At 38.5% G+C, this 20,526-nt stretch overlaps 1 protein-coding gene and 1 pseudogene across 3 annotated transcripts in view; both read left to right on the plus strand.

Annotated features, from left to right (window-relative positions):
* UBR1 (ubiquitin protein ligase E3 component n-recognin 1) overlaps positions 1 to 20,526 on the plus strand; it is a 239,617-nt gene that overhangs the window by 57,967 nt on the left and 161,124 nt on the right. For all 3 annotated transcript variants that reach the window (XM_037834169.1, XM_037834168.1, XM_037834167.1), the window contains exons 5-6: positions 12,155 to 12,285; positions 14,078 to 14,216. In XM_037834169.1, coding sequence (XP_037690097.1) covers positions 12,155 to 12,285; positions 14,078 to 14,216 — 270 coding nt within the window. The remainder of the gene's footprint in view (positions 1 to 12,154; positions 12,286 to 14,077; positions 14,217 to 20,526) is intronic.
* LOC119530922 lies at positions 18,065 to 18,675 on the plus strand (annotated as a pseudogene).

A 20,526-nucleotide genomic window follows, 5' to 3' on the forward strand; every position in this document is an offset into this window, starting at 1 on the left:
CTGAGTGCTGTTCCCCCAGGGCGGATCTGGGCTGCTGGGCTGTGTAGGGAGGCTCCCAGTCTGCTGAAATGATGGCAGAATGGGGCTTTGTTAATTCACAGTGCTCCACCTTTCCAACTCTGGAACAACCAGCTGAGGGTGCAGGTTAGGCTAATGTCCACGCATAGGTTAATGGTTTGTGCGTGTTATTTGAAGCACTTCATCACACTGGGTTGTCTGGGGCAGCTCTGGGCTATGGGGCTGGCGATGGGCAGGAGTGCTTCCTGTCCACCAGGATGATGGCTGTGAGCGGACACCCCCCTTTTCTTGGGAAGTTGTGGTGTTTAGTGAATTTTCTCAGCCACTGGATTATTGCTTTTTGTTTCAGAGCTCTCTTAGTTCTGCTCTTGTCTTGACCTGCCAAAATTGCAAGTCTTTGAGGCTTTCTGTATTGGGCTTCTTACAGTAATTATTTTAGAAACTGAAAAAAAAAAGATAAAAAAAAAAAAGCCCTCTTTGCAGATCTCATGGGTTATTGAAATGCTAAGAGACAAAGCAGTTAGGGCCATTAAGGAAAGATCCGGGGGCAAAGAGATCAGTTTTTCTTCGGGATTTGCGTATGAGCCTCAGGGCCTGAGCTCTGCCTTTCCCCTTTCTATGTTCACCAGAACTGCAAAAATCCTCCACTTTTATTTTGGAGTTTTGCTTGCTGTTTTTTGCTATGCCTATCTCCTCTCTGCTGGGCTGGCTGCTCTCAGATTCTCTGGTGTCTGGTCTCAGTCTATCTGTGGTTGGAGTTTGGATCATTAGAATGAGTTTCTGATAAGAGCTGCCAGTGCAGTTCTCCCTTCTCCTTCCCAGCACTGACGGCCCCTCCCCCCATGGGACTGAGCCTGGCAGGGAGGGGCGCGGGTCCCCTGGCCGCAAAAACTTACAGATTTCGCTGATCTCAGCAGTTCGACGTGTTCATGGGTGTTGTATGAAGTATGCCCAAAGTCAGATTGCTCTGCGGTGTCCAGTCCACGCAGTTCCTGGGTTTCTACCTACTTTCCTGGAGGAGTAACTAAAACATACAGCCCACCAATCCTCCATCTTGCCCCGCCTCCTCACATTTTAGATTTAACAAAACTCTTTCACATGCTTTATATCATTTTATCTTCATTACTACTTTATGAGGTAGATCTAGTAGCTTAGTTTTAGATGTGGAAACAACCTACGCAAGGGTAAGTGACTTGCTTGGATTTTCACTTCTAGTCGGTGGCAGAGTTGAATCTGAAATCCCAGTCTTTAGATTCTGAGCTCCAGCACATTATTTTGGTTTTCTTTTGTTTTATTGTGATAACGTATATAACATAGAATTTGCTAATTTAACCATTTTTAAGCATTTTAAAAATATTTAATTTGGAAATAATTTCAAATTTATAAAAAGTTGCAAAAATAGTACAAAGAATGTGCATATACTCATGACACATTCACCTACTGTTAGCATTTTATCCCATTTTCTTTGTTGTGCAGCACATTATTTTTAGATTGTCTCTTTCCTCTTACTTACTTCTCCTCATCCCAAATGATTGTAAATGATTATTCCTTCGTTTAACAAATATTTTTCAGGTGCCTATTACTTGATTCAGTATCACTGGAAATATTACCTGAAACATTCTTTCTAGTTTTAACCCTTTCGATCCATTCCCTTGTTTTTGCCTTATTTAAAGAATTTGCCAGTTCCATTTTAATTATTTTGTTAATTAAAAAATTAAATAAAAATTTATTCTAATTATTGCAATATCCTCCTCTCAATGTTTTTCTCAGGGTACTGGAATATTTTGGCATATAGTCATAATGCTTTGTGGCTTGATTTTTATATCTTCCTCATTCCATAACTGGCCATTCCAGAAGATTGTGGACTTAAGAGAGGCTGTGGAATTGTTGGCACCCAACATGCACTGTCACATGCACACAGACACACACACCACCCACATACACAAAGTGGTTCTAAGCTGTTTGTGGGATTTTTCTGAATCATATGGCCTCAGAATGCTGAATTGAATATTGAACTAGCCAGACCTTCTTGGAATTTTTGGATTTATAATTATATTCAGAAGGTAGTTGGTCATTCAGCTCATCTAAAGATAAATCTGGATAGTTTGGAACTGATTGATGATCTGGAGGTGAGATAAATTGCTTATGGCTAGTACATAACTCATTAATTCATGAAACAAAAATTGTCCTGTGAACTTAGTATTTTGTTTTATCTTTGGTGGATGTGAAATCCATCCTCTGCCAGGTGCATGGTATTGTACCAGGCATAAAGGGGATTTACCTTGTGTAATCAGACCCAGACTGTTGCTAATAGCTAATCATCTCATATTTGGCAATGTCTCTTAAAGGGAGGTTTCTTTTCAGTATATGTAAATGCATTTCCCTGCAGTATATTTCTGGTTAATTAAGAGTTTTTTTTTCTTTTAGGTTGTAGCCCTTTTAGTCCCCTCTAGTTGAGCTTCATATTTTCTGATCTATATACACTTTCCTTGAAAATTTCTTGTGTACCTACTAGACTTATTCCAAAGAACTTAGCTTCTGAATGACACAGTATGAAAATAATGAGTAGTTTCTTTTAATTCTTTACCTTAGACTAATTTTCTGAAGAGCTAAAAGGATGTGGTAAGCTGAAAACAAAGGTACAAAACAGGAATGTAGTGGGCAAGTATTGGTCTGAATACCTTGGCACTCTTTTTAGCTCCAGTAAACACTGCTGAGCAAAATCTCAAGAGAAAAGAGGATATGTTGAGGAAAGGATAAAATTGAAATCACAGAGCATTGGGGAGAACTAAATGTTAAAAAGTAAATGGGTAGGTTAGTGGTTTGGTGATGACAGAATAAAACATAGTTCATTAGTATCCTCTATGACAGTTAGTTAAAATTCAGTATTAAAAGCCTGAAATTGAATTTCTACAGGATTTTTTTTTTTGGCCTTATGGAGCTACTATACATGTATAGAGGGAGAGAAAGAGAAATTCACACATCATAAAATTAACCTTTTTAAAGTTGTGCCAGTTTGAATGTATTATGTCTCCCCAAACTCCATTATCTTTGATGTAATCTTGTGTGGGCAGATCTATCAGTGTTAATTAGATTGTAATTCTTTGAGTGTTTCCATGCAGATGTGCCCCACCCAACTGTGGGTGATGACTCTGATTGGATAATTCCCATGGCGGTGTTTGCCTGCCCATTCAGGGTGGGTCTGAATTAAATTACTGGAGCACTGTATAAGATCAGACAGAAGAAGCAAGCTAGTACAGCCAAGAGGGACACTTTGAAGAATGCACAGAAGCTGAGAGAGTAGCTACAGATGAAACAGTTTGAAGACAGCCGTTAAAAGCAGACTCTTGCTCTGGAGAAGCTAAGAGAGAAGAAACACTCCAAGAGCAACTAAGAGTGACATTTTTGAGGAACTGCAGCCTAGAGAGGAACGTCCTGGGAGAAAGCCATTTTGAAACCAGAACTTTGGAGCAGACGCCAGCCGCGAGCCTTCCCAGCTAACAGAGACTTTCTGGATACCATTGGCCATCCTCCAGGGAAGGTACCCTTTGTTGATGGACACTTTATGGTCTTAAGACTGTAACTTTGTAACCAAATAAACCCCCTTTTATAAAAGCCAATCCATTTCTGGTGTTTTGCATTCTGGCAGCATTAGCAAACTAGAACAAAAGTATACAATCCAATAGCTTTTAGAGTATTCACAGAATTATGCACTTATCACCATAATCAATTTTAGAACATTTTCATTACCCGAAAAAGAAACTTTGTACCCATTAGCAGTCACTCTCAATTTTGCCCCCAATTCCCCAGCTTTCAGCTATCAGTAATCTCCTTTCTGTCTCTATAAATTTGTCTGTTCTGGGCATTTTATATAAATGGTATTGTTTCGGTTTGGTAAAGCTGTCAGAATGCAATATACCAGAAATGGTTTAGCTTTTAACAATGGGGATTTATTAAGTTACAAGTTACAATTCTAAGTTCGTGAAAATGTCCCAATTAAGGCATCAACAGGATAATACCTTTTCTGAAGAAAGGCTGATGGCATCTGGGGTTTCTCTGTCACATGGGAAGATGTATGGCCAGCATCTGGTTTCAATATGGCTCTCTCTCTCCAAAGTCTCTGGGAATTTCTCTGTTAAGCTTCTTTCAGCCTGTCTGGGTCCTTCTCGCTTCTCCTGGGGCATTTTCTTTCTCAGTGGGCTCTCTCTTTCCATGAACTCTCTTAAAGGACTCCAGTCAAGGATCAAGAACCACCCTGAATGGGTTGGGTCAGATCTCTGTGGAAGCAACCCAAATCAAAAAGTCCTACCCAACAATAGGTCTGCCCCTACAAGGATGGATTAAAAGAACATGGCCTTTAAAGGTAAAGGACAATATTGACTGTGTTTTAAAACTTCAACTTTGTGACACCAAGGGAAGAGATGTTTATTTGGTGCAGGGACTGTATTTTCTGTAGCACACTAACTAATTTAACTTGTACAGTCAGTTTATTCAAATACCATAATTACATGGAACTTTGAATGGGAAGTGAGATCTGGTAGGTTTGTACAGGTTAGTGTGAAATCCCAATACATCCCAAGGTAATTTGGGCAGAGAATAAAGATGTATTTGCAGGGCCCCCCTGAGGAACTGGGGGAAAATGTGGAAATGTGGGACTTCCCCACCTGGGTATATTACTGATACTGTCACAAGTATTGAGGACTACCAATTTAGTAGGCCAAGCCCTGGATCTTGGGGCTTGCCCATATGAAGCTTGTTACTACAAAGGAAAGGCTAAGCCTACCTATAATTGTTCTGCTGCATTTTTTTAAACTTTATTTATCAAGAAATTAAAAAAAAACAGATCAAGCAAAACCAAACAAAAGGGTAAGAAAATCAAATAACCTAAAAGAACTACATTGCTTCCAACATGTTCCTACCATACCCCAAGAAAATTAACAAACCTTAGTCATTCCTGAGGATTCTGATATCAAGATTACCCAATATCTTATCTGTTCTTATTTGATTATCATTCCCCCTTCACTAGTTGCTGTCTATCTCTACGTCCCCTACATTTTACAATATAAAACTTATTTTACATTTTTTACCAGAGTTCGTATTAGTGGTAACATACAATATCTCTTTTTCTGTCTGGCTTATTTCACTCACCATTATGTCTTCAAGTTTCATCCATGTTGTCATATGTTTCACGACTCATTCCTACTTACTGCTGCATAGTCTTCCATTGTGTGCATATACCACATTTTGTTTATCCACTCATCTGTTGAAGGACAGTTGGATTGTTTCCATCTCTTGGCAATTGTGAAGAATGCCGCTATGAACATCGGTCACTGCTTTGAGATCTTCCGGGTATATACTGAGAAGTGAAATTGCTGGATCATAGGGTAACTTGATATCTAGTTTTCTAAGAAACTGCCAAACTGTCTTCCAGAGTGGCTGTACTATTATACAGTCCCACCAGCAATGAATAAGAGTTCCAATTTCTCCGCATCCTCTCCAGCATTTGTAGTTTCCTGTTTGTTTAATGGCGGCCATTCTAATTGGTGTGAGATGATATCTCATTGTGGTCTTAATTTGCGTCTCCTTAATAGCTAGTGAAGATGAACATTTTTTTTCATGTGTTTTTTAGCCATTTGTATTTCCTCTTCAGAGAAATGTCTTTTTATATCTTTTGCCCATTTTATAATTGGGTAGTTTGTACTATTGACGTTTAGTTGTAGGATTTCTTTATATATGCAAGCTATCAGTCTTTTATCAGATACATGGTTTCCAAGTATCTTTTTCCATTGAGTTGGCTGCCTCTTTACCTTTTTGACAAATTCCTTTCGAGGTACAGAAGCTTTTAAATTTGAGGAGTTCCCATTTATCTATTTTATCTCTCGTTGCTTGTGCTTTGGGTGTAACGGCTAAGAAGCGATCTCCTAATACAAGGTCTTGAAGATGTTTCCCTACTTTATCTTCTAGGAGTTTTATGGTACTGTCTCTTATATTGAGGTGTTTCATCCACTTTGAGTTAATTTTTGTATAGGGTACGAGATAGAGGTCCTCTTTCATTCTTTTGGATATAGATATTCAGATCTCTCAGCCCCATTTGTTGAAGAGACCATTACGTCTGAGTTCACTGATTTTGGGGGCCTTATCAAAGATTAGTTGACCGTAGGTCTGGGGGTCTGTTTCCAAATTTTCAATTCAATTCCATTGATCAATATGTCTATCTTTGTGCAAATATTGTGCTGTTTTGACTACTGTGGCTTTGTAGTAAGCTTCAGAGTCAGGAAGTGTAAGTCCTCCTGCTTTGTTTTTCTTTTTTAGAATGTTTTTAGCAATTTGAGGCTCCTTTCCCTTTCCAAATAAATTTGATAACTAGCTTTTCCAAGTCTGCGAAGTAGGTTGTTGCGATTTTGATTGGAATTGCATTGAATCTGTAGATGAGTTTGTGTAGAATTGACATCTTAACGACATTTAGCCTTCCTATCCATGAACATAGATTATTTTTTTCCATCTTTTTAGGTCTCCTTCTGTTTCTTTTAGTAAAGTTATGTAATTTTCTATGTACAGGTCCTTTACATCCTTGGTTAAGAGTATTCCTAGGTACTTGATTTTTTTAGTTGCTATTGAGAATGGAATCTTTTTCTTGAGTTTCTCTTCAGTTGGGTCATTTCTAGTGTATAGGAACATTACTGACTTATGTGCATTAATCTTGTATCCTTCTTGTCATGGCCCAAGAGTGCTTTTGTAGTCAAAGGACTAAAGAAAGCACTGGACACATTCTGAGACATGAGGCTTTATTGTGGGGCTTACCAAAAGGGTGGGAAGTCGAGTCACATTGCCCTGAATTCAGGAGCTGCTCTGAACGGCAGCGAGTTCAGAGATCAACATGAAATTACTCCACACTTGGGGGGGGGGGGTGGTGCTGAATAAGCTGGTTATAAGGGCTCAGATTCCAATGGGTATGAGAGCCTTAATAAGGTGGGGAAGGGGGGTATCTTGCAACATAGGAAGGGATTGATTGTAATCAACAGGGAGGAGGGGAGGATTATAGATTATCTTCTAGATAACAGTATCTCTGGGAGTCTCAGGGAGGAGGTCGTTTTGGGTATAGATTACATTTAGCACCTGATATTACAAGGAAAATAGGTCAAACCTTAACTGTCCGAGGTCAAGCAAACTGTTGTGTGCAGTCTTCAAGACACATGGGAGCCCGGGGCTCCCATACCGCTCCTATGTTTATTTTGTTTATTTACTTTGTTTATTAGCTCAAGTGGCTATGTCATTGATTTCTCAAAGTTTTCCAAATATAAGATCTTACCATCTGCAAATAGTGACAGTTTTTCTTCTTCCTTTCCAATTTGGATGCGTTTTATTTCTTTGTCTTGCCAGCTTGCCCTGGCTAGAACTTCTAGCATAATGTTAAATAACAGTGGTGACAGTGGGTATCCTTGTCTTGTTCCTGATCTTAGAGAGAAGGCTTTCAGTGTCTCACCATTGAGTACTATGCTGGATATGAGTTTTTCATGTATGCCTTTTGTCGTATTGAGAAAGTTTCCTTCAATTCCTACCTTTTGAAGTGTTTCAAAACACTGGATGTTGTCAAATGCTTTTTCAGCATCTATTGAGCTGATCATTTGATTGTTCCCTTTTGATTTGTTAATGTGTTGTATTACACTGATTTTCGTATGTTGAACCATCCTTGCATGCTTGGAATGAACCCCACTTGGTCATGGTGTATGATTTTTTTTAACTTGTCTTTGGATTTGATTTGCAAGTAGTTTGTTGAGAATTTTTGGATCTATATTCATTAGGGAGATTGGCCTGTAGTTTTCCTTACTTGTAGTATCTTTACCTGGTTTTGGTATTAGAGTGATGTTAGTGTCATTAAATGAGTTGGGTAGTGTTTCATTTTCTTCAAGTTTTTAAAATAGTTTAAGTAGGATTGGTGTCATTCTTCTTGGGAAAAAGTTTGGTAGAATTCCCCTGTAAAGCCATCTCTGGTCCTGGGCTTTTATTTGTGGGCAGCTTTTTGATGACTGGATCTCTTTCCTTCTGATTGGTTTGTTGAGGTCTTCTATTTCTTCTGTCATCAGTCCAGGTTGTTCCTGTGTTTCCAGGAAATTGTCCGTTTCCTCTAAATTATCTAGTTTGTTGGTGTACAGTTAAATTCTCTTAAGATTTTTAAAATTTCATTGGGATCCCCAGTAATGTCCCCTCTCTCATTTATTTTTGTGTTTATTTGGGTCTTCTCTCTTTGATTTTGTCGGTCTAGCTAAAGGCTTGTCAATCTTGTTGATCTTCTTGAAGAACCAATTTTTGGTTTTATTTATTCTGTTGTTTTTTTGTTCTGTATATAATTTATTTCTGCTTAAATACCTGTTACTTCTTTTCTTCTTGGTTTAGGATTAGTTTGCTGTTCATTTTCTAGCTTCTTCAGTTGCTCCATTAGTTCTTTGATTTTAGCTCTTTCTTCCTTTTTAATGTATGCATTTAGAGCTATAAATTTCCTCCTCAATGCCGCCTTTGCTGCATCCCATAAATTTTGATATGTTGTGTTCTCATTTTCATTCGTCTCTAGATATTTAGCAATTTCTTTTGCAATTTCTTCTTTAATTCTCTGATTGTTTAGTATTGTGTTGTTTAACCTCCAGATGTTTGTGAATGTTCTAGATATTTGATGGTTATTGACTTCTAGTTGTATTCCATTGTGAGCCGAGAATATGCTTGAATAATTTCACTCTTTTTAAATTTACTGATGCTTGTTTTATGCACCAGAGTATGATCTAACCTGGAGAAAGCTTCCTGAGCACTAGAGAGGAATGTGTATCCTGGTATTTTGGGGTGTAATGCTCTATATATGTCTGTTAAGTCAAATTCATTTATCACATTGTTTAGGTTTTCAGTTTCCTTATTGGTCCTGTCTGGTTGCTCTACCTGTGGGAGAGAGTGATGTATTGAAGTCTCCCACAGTTATTGTGGAAACATCTATTGCTTCCTTCAGTTTTGCCAATGTTTGTCTCATGTACTTTGGGGCACCTTGATTGGGTGCAGAGATATTTATGATTGTTATTTCTTCTTGTTGAATTGTCCCTTTTATTAGTTAGTATGTAGTGTTCTTCTTTGTCTCTTGTGACATCCTTGCATTTAAAGTCTATTTTATCTGAGATTAATATTGCTACCCCTGCTTTCTTTTGGCTGCAGCTTGTGTGGAATATTTTTTCCCATCCTTTCACTTTCAATTTCTTTGTGTCTCTGGGTCTAAGATGAGTTGTTCATATTTTTATATCTATTGTGCCAATCTGTATCTGTTTATTGGGGAGTTTAATCTATCCACATTCAATGTTATTACTGTGAAGGCAGTTCTTGAATCAGCCATCATATCCTTTGGTTTTTAGTTGTCATGTCTATTTTTTCCTCTCTCTCTTTCTTTCCTTTTAGGTACCCTTACGAAAACTCTTCAGTTCTGTGCCCTTCTGACCTCTCTGTCCTCTCTGTTTTTCTCAACCGGTAGAGCTCCTTTTAGTATTTCTTGTAGGGCAGGTCTCTTGTTAACAAATTCTCTCAGCATTTGTTTCTCTGTGAAGATTTTAAACTCTCCCTCAAGTTTGAAGTAGAGCTTTGATGGATAAAGAATTCTTGCTTGGCAATTTTTCTCTTTTGGAATTTTAAATATGTAGTAACACTGCCTTCTTGCCTCCATGGTGGCTGCTGATTAGTCAGTACTTAGTCTTATGTTGTTTCCCTTGTATGTGATGAATCACTTCTCTCTTGCTGGTTTCAGAACTCTCTCCTCTTTTGACAGTCTGATTCTGATCAGAATATGTCTTGGAGTGGTTTTATTTGGATTTATTTTATTTGGAGTTCATTGGGCATCTATGATTTGCGTATTTATGTCTTTTGGAAGGGTTGGAAAGTTTTCCCAAACAATGTCTTCGAATACCCTTCTGGTCCTTTATCCTTCTCTTTCCCTTCTGGAACACCAATGATTCCTACATTTGTGCTTTTCATGTTGTCCATCATTTCCCTGAGCTCCATTTCAAATTTGTTTATTTATTTATTTATTTATTACCATTTCTTCTTTTGTGCTTTCACTTTCCAACACATTACCTTCAAGTTCATTTTTTCTTTCCTCTCCTTTAAATCTGGTGTTATGTGTCTCAAGAATTTTTTTAATTTGATCAACAGTATCTTTTATTTCTATAAGATCTGCTATTTTTAAATTTACCCTTGCAGATTCTTCTTTATGGTCTTCTAGGATCTTCTTGATGTCCTTTATATCCTGGGCCATGATATTGGTGTTTGTGATTACTTCTTTGATTAATTGCTCCAAGTTCTGTGTCTCCTCTGGTTTTTTAATTTGGTCATTTGTGTTATACGTATCTTCTGGTTGCTTTATATGCTTTATAATTTTCTCTTGTTTTTGACCTCTTGGCATTTGCTTATCTTGATAGGGTTCTTTTAGGATATGCAGTCTCTTTTAAACATTATCTATAATTTGACAGAGCTACAGCTTGGTGGAGTGCACTTTCCCTGACCTACCAGCCGATGGCACTCCCGAGCCACCTCTTAACCTCAATCCAGTTTTCCCCAACTTTGTCTATGTACTGAGTGGGGCCCAAACCATGTGGAGGTTGGATCACTGCACCAGTTTTCCATGTTCAATGGGGACCAACAGCCCTGTGGGTGGGGGTTGTGTTGTCCTGTGTAGTTTGCCAGGGAGATCGCTCTAAGACACAGTACTCCCAGCCATTCCTGTGACTGTGGGTGAAATACTCTGGGGCTGCAGAACATGTCTCACCCTTCAGCTCAGATTCCCCACAGTCCCTCTCTGCCATGGGCCCACAAGTCCCTGGGATTGGTGGAGGTCTCCTGGCACTTCCGTGCAGCACCCCTGCCTCTAGGCTGTGTGCAACGTGGGCTTCTGTGGAAGAGGAGTGTGTGCCATCACAAGCCAGCCAAATCCTGAATTCCCTCAAGGAAGTTCTCGGCCGCAGCGCTGCAAAGATGGCTGCTTGGGGCATGGAAACTACCCACTTCTACGATCATCCGCCTGCTGCAACGGCCTATCCCTGGCATGATGGCTCTTAGCTGTGGGTGTGCGAAGGGTTATCACCCATACCAGATCCTGAGGCGGGTACCTGGGGCATGGAAGATACTCCCCACAGTGTTCAACTGCAGTTTCAGCTGCCGTTTCCTCGGCGGCTTTCTGGGTCAGACACTCACCAGGCTCCATACACAGTCTCTCAGTTTCTCCCCACCATGCTTGACTGTGAGTTCGGCTGCCACTTCCCTTGCAGCTTTCCGGACTGAACATTCTGATGTCTCCGAATATGGTCTCAGTTTCTCCCCACTGCTCTTGATTGTGACTCCAGTTGCCTGTTCCCCGGTGGCTTTCCGGACTGAACACTCCCACACCACTGAACAAAGTCTCTCAGTTTCTCCAAGTACACAGCCACCGTGGGTGTGGAAGTCCTTACCCAGCCAGTGGAGCCCTGGAACCACTATTCTTGAGTACTTTCCATCCTTTATCTAGTATTTTTCACAGAGGAGAATTTTGCTCTGTCTTCCTAATCTGCTGTCTTGGATCTCCCCTCTACTGCATTTTTTACTGTTTATTTGAACAAGTCTTTTATTAAGGAGGCAGTGTTCTGTAATGAAAAAACATTGTTTTATGTAGGAGTCAAAAAACCTAGGTTTTAGTCTTCTGCTATATACAGTTATTATACCTTGGGTAAGTTCCTGTCTTTTAAATGTTTTTAACACTTGCTCTGCCTTTCCTATAGGGTAGCTATGAGGATAATTTGGAATACATTATGAGAACAGTTTTTATAGTTGATAAGAGATAGCCAGTTATTATATATCATAATTGTGCTACTCAGAAAGACATCAAAAGGGAGAGCATCACTACAAAGTGGGCTGCATTGTTCTCCTCCTTTACTTTCTCTCATCTGTAACACCAACATGACCATAGGGTTTAAGCCAAACTGATGTGAGTAGCCACCCTCTTGCACTCAACTTGTATTCCTTCCTGGAAAATGATGCAATGAACTCATTAGAATGATTATTTTAAATTGATAACATTTTCTTCCTCAACTATATATTTATATGCAATATTGGTAGTATATCATTTTATGCTTTCTTACAGAATTCACATTGTTCGTTGAATGAAGAGGTAATTGCCCAAGCTAAGAAAATATTTCCTTCCGTGATAAAATACATTGTAGAAATGACTATATGGGAAGAGGAAAAAGAACTACCTTCTGAACTCCAGATAAGGTGGGGAAATTTATCTAAAGGGAGGCTTTTAATTATTATTTATATTATAAAGTAATGTTGGATAAATGTTTTATTGTTACGGTTATTTACTGTTAAATTTATTGCTTATCATTATGAAAAATTTATAGGGAATTATTTCTTTGCAGTGCTTCAAAATGTCCATTTATGTGAGGTACTTTGCCAGGCACTATATAGAAGTTAAGCCATAAGAAGGGTCTGTCAGAAGCTTCTAATTTTTAAGAAAACTCACTACTGGGGGTGGGGGTGGGGATTGGTCTAAATGATTTATGAGGACCTAGTAGCTACTTACCTCCAAGTAAGTAAATTAAGAGTTTAATCCTGGCTTGGACCAACCTCCAGGTACCCCAGAGAGATTTGTCAACAAAGATAGGGACTTTGAAGTAGTGAGTCTTGCTCTAGCCCAGGTCTTTTCCCCCATAAAAAAAGTTTGATGATAGGAGTGAGATGTTTAGTCCTTTGCCTATGCTTTGGTGTTTAGTATTATTGCAGTAGTAGGGAGGATTAAAAATTTTTTAGGTTAAAAAGCAGCAATTTGTGACAGCCACAGGTCTTTAGGTGGCTTTTATATTTGTTCTTAAAATTACAAATTCAAGAGAATTCTGGACCTGATATGAGGGTACGCATTAGCCTTTGTGGGAATTTTTCTGCATGTGTAACCTTAGGAATTTCACAAAATTGCAGCAACTGTCTAAGTACAGTCAGTTGTACTTTGAGTTGACTGGCGTGTATGTGTGTGTGTGTGTGTGTGTGTGTGTTGTTTTCAGAAGGAGAGAAAATTAATAATTTTAACTTATAAAGACATTAAATTTTTTTTTTTTTTTTTTTGACTCTTGCTGTGCCACAGAGTGCTTGGAGAAATAAAAATCATCCTTATTTTGTCCATAAAGGATTTAATTTCAAATATGTGGTAATGTCACTTAAAGTCTTTAACAAACCTGTGTTGGTAAACATAATACTAGGGGGGTTGTTTAAGTGTAGTTGTATATGTAAGCAGTACTGGGCTTTGAATTCACAGATCTAAGTTCTGAGTCCTCCTTGCCGCTTGTTGGCATTGTAACCACAGATAAGTCTTTTAACCCCTGTGAGCTTCAGGTTCCTAATCTATACAAGGGCTGAGGAAATTTGTCTCCTAAAGTAATGTGGATTAATTGAGTTTATTGTAAAAGCATATTACAGATTGTCCAAGATTGATAATAACACCTGACATTTGTGTGGCTCACAGCAGCTTACTTAAGTATTTTCACATATTATTTTATGAGGCCCTTACAACCATTCTAGAATGTCAATATTATACTCTTTTTTAAAGATGGAAAAAGCACTGTCATCTCAGCAAGATGAAAAGCTTAAGCGACACTCTTAAGGCTGCACAGTACTTAGAAGTACTATAAAAACCATTATCTCTTAACAATAGATGGAAGTTTAACAAAAAGTTAAACAAAAAATATATTCAATAAAAAGGTTCTGAGCCTATATTTTGTTTCCCTTTGTCAAAAACAGGTTAGCAAGCGTTAAGAGTGGTGTTAAGGAGATACTGTCCCAAACTGAGAAAATTTGGGGTAAAAGTGGAAAAAATGATACTTTTATCAAGGTTATTTTAATTCCATGGCACTGTATCACTTAAAGTCATTTCCTGTACCATTATTGCACTGGCACTTTCTCACAAGTAATAAACTACATGGTGCTGCTTCAGTACAGATGTATATTATTTCAGTCTACTTCAAGTTTTCTTTCATTTGTTTCAGTGTCTGAATATATACCTTTTTTTAAACAGGGAGAAAAATGAAAGATACTACTGTGTCCTTTTCAATGATGAACACCATTCATATGACCATGTTATATACAGTCTACAAAGAGCTCTTGACTATGAGCCTGCAGAGGCCCAGTTGCACACCACTGCCATAGACAAAGAGGTTTGTGAACTCCAGTTGAATTATGGTTCTGTCTTACATCAGTTTCTTCATAGTCAAGTGTTGACTGAGCACTTGCCAAGTGCCTAAGTGTTGTGTTAGGTACGATCCTTTTAGTCCTTACATATTAGGTAAATTAATTAGAACTTTAATTTTTTTGTATTTATCTTAAACTTTTAGATAACTATTTATAAACTTCCCTTTTTATTCTAAATAACTAGAAGACCATTATATTGAATTGTTCTCTTTATAAACCCTTATTGAATGTATTTGGCAAACCATAGTTAAGAATGTCAGCTCAACTTTAGTCTATTACTATCATTATTTGTTGAATGAATAAGTGCATGAATTACAAAAAGTTGATCATTTCCTATGTTTAATGTAATTTATTAGAACTGTCTTTAGAATAATATTAATTCTATGGTTCAGTTTTTAATTAACATCCATCCAAAGTAAAATGTATTTTTCAGATGTGTTCTAGTTTCCTAATGCTGCTGGAATGCAAAACACCAGAGATGGATTGGCTTTTATAAAAGGGGGTTTATTTGGTTACACAGTTACAGTCTTAAAGCCATAAAGTGCCCAAGGTAACGCATCAGCAATCGGGTACCTTCACTGGAGGATGGCCATTGATGTCCGGAAAACTTGTGTTAGCTGGGAAGGCATGTGGCTGGCGTCTGCTCCAAAGTTCTGGTTTCAAAATGGCTTTCTCCCAGGACGTTCCTCTCTAGGCTGTAGTTCCTCAAAAATGTCACTCTTAGTTGCACTTGGGGTATCTATCCTCTCTTAGCTTCTCCAGAGCAAGAGTCTGCTTTCAACAGCTGTCTTCAAAATGTCTCTCATCTGCAGCTCCTATGCTTTCTTCAAAGTGTTCCTCTGGACTGTAGCTCCTCTTCAAAAGTTCACTCTCAGCTTCACTCAGTTGCCTCTGCCCATCAGCTCATTTATATGGCTCCACTGATTAAGGCCCACCCTAAATGGGTGGGGCCATGCCTCCATGGAAATTTGTCTCATCAGGGTTATCACCTACAGTTGGGTGGGGCACATCTCCAAAGAAACACTCAAAGAAATCTAATCAAAACTGATAATGTCTGCCCACACAAGATTACATCAAAGATAATGGCGTTTGGGGTACACAGTACATTCAAACTGGCACAAGGTGGTATAGATGTATGAGTGAATATGAACCTAATCCCTGCTCTCTAGAGGTGTGTTATTTAGTAGAGGCAGCAGCATGGCATTACTCAGTCAACATTTTCCATTTTCTTAATGTACTATATTATAAACAGGTAGTTTAGTATAGAATTAGCAGGGTTGATTCTCATCCTCCTGTATTCCTTTATGTATATCTTATGTGTTTGCAGATCATTAATCAAAGAAGTGAGAGCAAAAGATATGAACAATTAATAATAATATTAGCTACAGTTTATCAGGTACTTAAGTGTGTCAAACATGGTGAACTTTACATGTATTATCTCATTTAATGCTAAGAACAACCCTTTGAGTTAGCTACTGTTACCTCCAGGATTTCACAAACTGTGCTTTGAGATCTAAGATCAATATCTTGCTACACCTATAAACCATTTCAACTACACCAGATTTCTGGTTTGGAATGGTGCTTAACAAACTATAATGTGAAAATAGATCATGAGGATTAATTGTTAAAAGTGCAGATTGTAGCTTCCAGTTGACTAAGAGGGTGGTGTAAGAAGCTCCAGGGTTCCGCTCCTATAGGTAGAAGCAGCTTGTGGACAGCAGAAGCAGTGCAAGAAACCGTGAAGTTAAAGAGACCTGGGGCAAAAGATTATCCTTTAAGTCTTGCAATAGAGCACCAGGGAGGAGGCTAAAGTCTTATTCTTAGGGAGTAGAGGAGTGTTCTAATTTGCCAAAGCTACCATTACGAAAAATACCAGAAATGGATTGGATTTTATAAAGGGAATTTATTAGGTTACAAATTTACAGTTCTAAGGCCATAAAAGTGGCAAACTAGAGCATCAGCAAGATGATACCTTCACTGAAGAATGGCCGGTGGCATCTGGAACACCTCTATCAGCTGGGAAGGCACGTGGCTGGTGTCTGCTGGTCCTTTGCTCCTGGGTTCTTGTTTCAAAATGACTTTCTCCAAAATGTCTCTCAGCTTCTGTCTGTCGTGGCTTCTCTTTCTCAGCTTCTGTGTATCCTTGCTCATTCTCCCAGGGCATTTCTCTCTAAGCATCTGGGGATCCTCTCTTAGCTTCTCTGGGGCAAACTCTGGGCTTCATCTCTTAGCTTAGCATCTCTGAATGTCTTTCTGTCTGCATCTCCAAGTGTCTGGGTCTGTGTCAGCTCTTAGCTTCTCTTGGGGCAAACTCTGGATTACATATATTATCTTTTCTCCAAAATGTCTCTCTCAGCTTCTCTGAGCTCCTTCTCTCCATGAGCTCTCTTAAAGGATTCCACCTATAATAGGTGGTGTCACATCTCCATGGAAAGAATCTAATCATTGGTACAACCCACAATATGTCTGCTCCTACAAGGCTGGTTTAAAAGAACATGGCCTTTCCTGGGGCACATAACACTTGCAAACCAGCACAAGGAGGCATTCAAATTCCTATAAATGTAGGAATTCCTAAGGCTACTGTTAAACACAAACCCAAGACAAAATACAGGTTCAGGCTCCGAAACACAGGTGAGAACCCTATACTTCACTTTCACCTTGGGCTGGTCTTGATAGGAGCTCTAATCTCTGAAGATCAACAGACTGTACAGTGCCAATTTGTCAAGACTATGGAAGATGCGTTTTGTTTGTTCATTTTTGATGGCTCTTGGCATTCAAGAAAATCTCTGTCATATCTCTAGCTAGATACAAACTTAAGGTTAATAGACAGCTCAGGGACTAAATCCCAGAGTTAACACTGTAAAGTATTAAAATGTGCAGTATGTGACAGGAGAGTACAAGATAAAGAAGCAGGAAATGATAACCCATCCAAAGGAAGAAATAAAAATCCAGAAACCATTAATGAAGATCCAACTTTGACATACCAGACAAAGATTTTTTAAAAATTATCCTCAATATGCTCAAGGAGGTAAAGGAAAATACAGAGGAAGAACTAACGGATATCACGTAAACAATGAACAAACAAAATGGGGATGTCAGTGAGAAATTTTAAAAAGGAATGAAACAAAACTACTGGAATGAAGACCACATTCACAGAAAGGAAAAATTCCCTAGAGGCTTTCAATAGTGGATTGGAACTGGCAGAAGAAAGAATGGGTGAATTCGAAATGGAGCAATTGAAATGTGAACAGCCCCTAGGAGACCTTTGGGACACCATCAAGCATACCAATATACCCATTATGGGAGTCCTAAGTGGCAAAGAAAGAAAGAATGGACAGAAGGAATATTCAAGGGAATAATGACAGAAAGCTTCTCAAATTTGAAGAAATGATTGTGGACATTCAAAAGGCCAATAAACCTCAAATAAAACCATGCCCAGACACATAGAAGTCAAACTGTCAAATCCCAAGAACAAGCTTCAAGAGAAAAGCAAGGTGTTATGTACAGGGACCCTGATAAGACTAAGTGCTGATTTATCATCAGAAACCATGAAGGGCAGCAGGAATGGGATGAAATATTTATAAAGTGCTGAAAGAAAACAATTGCCAACCAAGAATTTTACATCCAGAGAGACTGTCTTTCAAAAATGAAGGAGAGATTAAGACATTCCCAGATAACCAAAAGCTGAGTGAGGTCATCACCATTAGGCATCCCCTACAAGCAATACTAAAGGGATTTCTTCAGATCGAAAGGAAGGAGGCTGGACAGTGGATCGAGCAGCATAAAAGAATAAAGACTTCTGGTGAAAGTCACCATTTATTTGGGTTATTATAAGTGCCAGTACTATTTATTGTATTTCCTGGTACAGGTTTTACAGGTTTTAAAATGCATATGTGACACCTAGGCACATGTTTGAACAACCAGGGATCTCTTTCAACATGGCCCAGAACAACTCTACAAACAAGATGATTACTACACACCAAAGGCACAGTCGCACCAAATTCACAGCGGATCAGTTAAAAATCCTCATTGACACTTTCAACCAGAAACCTTACCCGGGTTATCCTACCAAACAAAAACTTGCTTTAGAAATTAACACTGAAGAGTCTAGAATCCAGACTTGTTTCAGAATCAAAGAGCTCGACACTCATTCTGGAGAAGGACAGAACCTGAGCTGGCCTTGGAGTCAAGCCAAGCCCACAGGCAACACCCCAGTGCAGACATTCAAGATAGAGAAGCCAGACAGTATCTGCTATACCTTTTCCCAATTATGTACTCTTAATCAAGGCATTCAAGAACAGCGCTTACCCTGGGATTGATTCCAGAGAATGACTTGTTCAAGAAATTCAGGTTCCAGAGTCAAGAGTCCAAATTTGGTTTCAAAACCGAAGATCTAGATTCCTTGTCTAGAGAAAGAGAACCTGATGAGATCTTAGGACAAATACAAGGAACAAAATCTCTAAAATGAGAGAGTTCAAGTCATAGAAGTGACATAAAATATCACTAGCCCCACTAGCAACTGTTTTATTTCTCTGGAACCACAATGAAGGGGGCACAGAAACTAGTTCAGTGTATCTGATATCATCATCCTGAGCAAGACTTAAGGAGCAAAGATGGGTCCAAGAGGCACTCCACAGCACTACTGACCCAGCCTGGATCTTGAGTGCAGCATAGCTTGAGTGCAGGGAAAATAAAATGAATATGTATCATTCTGTAATCATCACATTAATAATTGATTCAGGCATAAAACATCAATGTATGTAAAAATTTTGAAGTGAATGTTTTGTGAAGAACAAGGTATATATTGTCTCAAAGAATCTACCCACTGATTATTAATTACAAAAGGAAAACTGCTAAATTTGCAATGGAGAAGCCTGACAGATTCCACCTTAATCAAGTGCTCAAAACAATAATACAGACTGACATGAGGTGTCTCCTGTTATGAAGCATCTAAGAAAGACACAGTATCCTTTCTGTGGTGTTACTGCCAGAAGTGCTTATGCTTAATTTAATCATAAAAAAACAGCAGACAGACAAAATTGAGTGACATTCTACAAAGTAACAGGCCTGTACTCTTGGATTGAATAATTACGATAAGGATGTAGAGAAGATATTCTAATTCAGGAAGTCTCCCAAAGAGTTATCTTCTATATGTAGCATGTGCTACCATTTATATGGGGAAAGGACACAAAAACAGAGACCTGTTTATGTATAAAATTTCTCTCCAAAGATGCTCAGGAAACTGGTAACTTTAGTTATCTCTTGGGAAAAGAGGTGGAAAATTGAGATGGGAAATAGAACTTTTTTTACTTTAATATATATATGTTTTTACTTGTAGTACCCGATAGTCAACTCAGAAATTTCTCATTTTAATCACTTTCAAGTATACAATTCATTGGCATTGATTCTGTTTGCAGTATATGCTACCATCACTAACATCCATTACTTCAAGTTTTTCATCACCTCAAACAGAAACTCTGAGCCCATAAAGCATTAACTCCCTCTTCCCCACACTCTCCACTCCCCCCTCCCCATCTTCCTGCTGCCATGGCCACTGGTAATCTGTAATCTACTATCTGTCTCTATGAAGTTTGCTTATAGGTATTTCATATAAACAAGATCATACAATCATAAAAAAATAAAATGTATATGCATAAAAAATAATGATAACGTATGTTGTGGGGAATACAATGTGTAAAGATAAAATGTGTAGCAAATACTATAAAAAGTTAGGGGAATGGAGGTGTATTAGTTAGAGTTCTTTAGGTAAACAGAATCAACAAGAGATATCTATAAATATAAGATTTTATAAAAGTATCTCATGCAACTATGGATATGCATGAGTCCAAATTCCATAGGGCAGGCAGCAAACTGGCAACTTCAGTGAAGATGTTCGATGAACTCAGGCAGCAAACTGGCAACTTCGATGAACATTTTCAATGAACTCCTCGGGAAAGGCTTCACTGGTTAGCCAAAGAAGAAGTTGAAAGTCCTCTATCTGTCTCACTTAAAAGTCTTTAACTGATTGGATTAAATCCAGCTGATTAAGTTCTCTCATTGTGGAAGACATGCCCTTTGTTGATGTAATTAATCAGTCACAGCTGCAGCCAATTGACTGATGATTTAATAAACCAGTCTTCTGGTTTATTAACCAGCCACAAATGTCCTTGCGGTGATGGTTAGGCCAGTGCTTGCTTGACCAGACACCTGAGTACCATCACCTGGCCAAGTTGACACATGAACCTCACCATCACAGGAAGGATATAGAAATAGGGT

Source organism: Choloepus didactylus, chromosome 4 (assembly GCF_015220235.1).
Source record: "Choloepus didactylus isolate mChoDid1 chromosome 4, mChoDid1.pri, whole genome shotgun sequence".
Taxonomy (NCBI): Eukaryota; Metazoa; Chordata; class Mammalia; order Pilosa; family Megalonychidae; genus Choloepus; species Choloepus didactylus.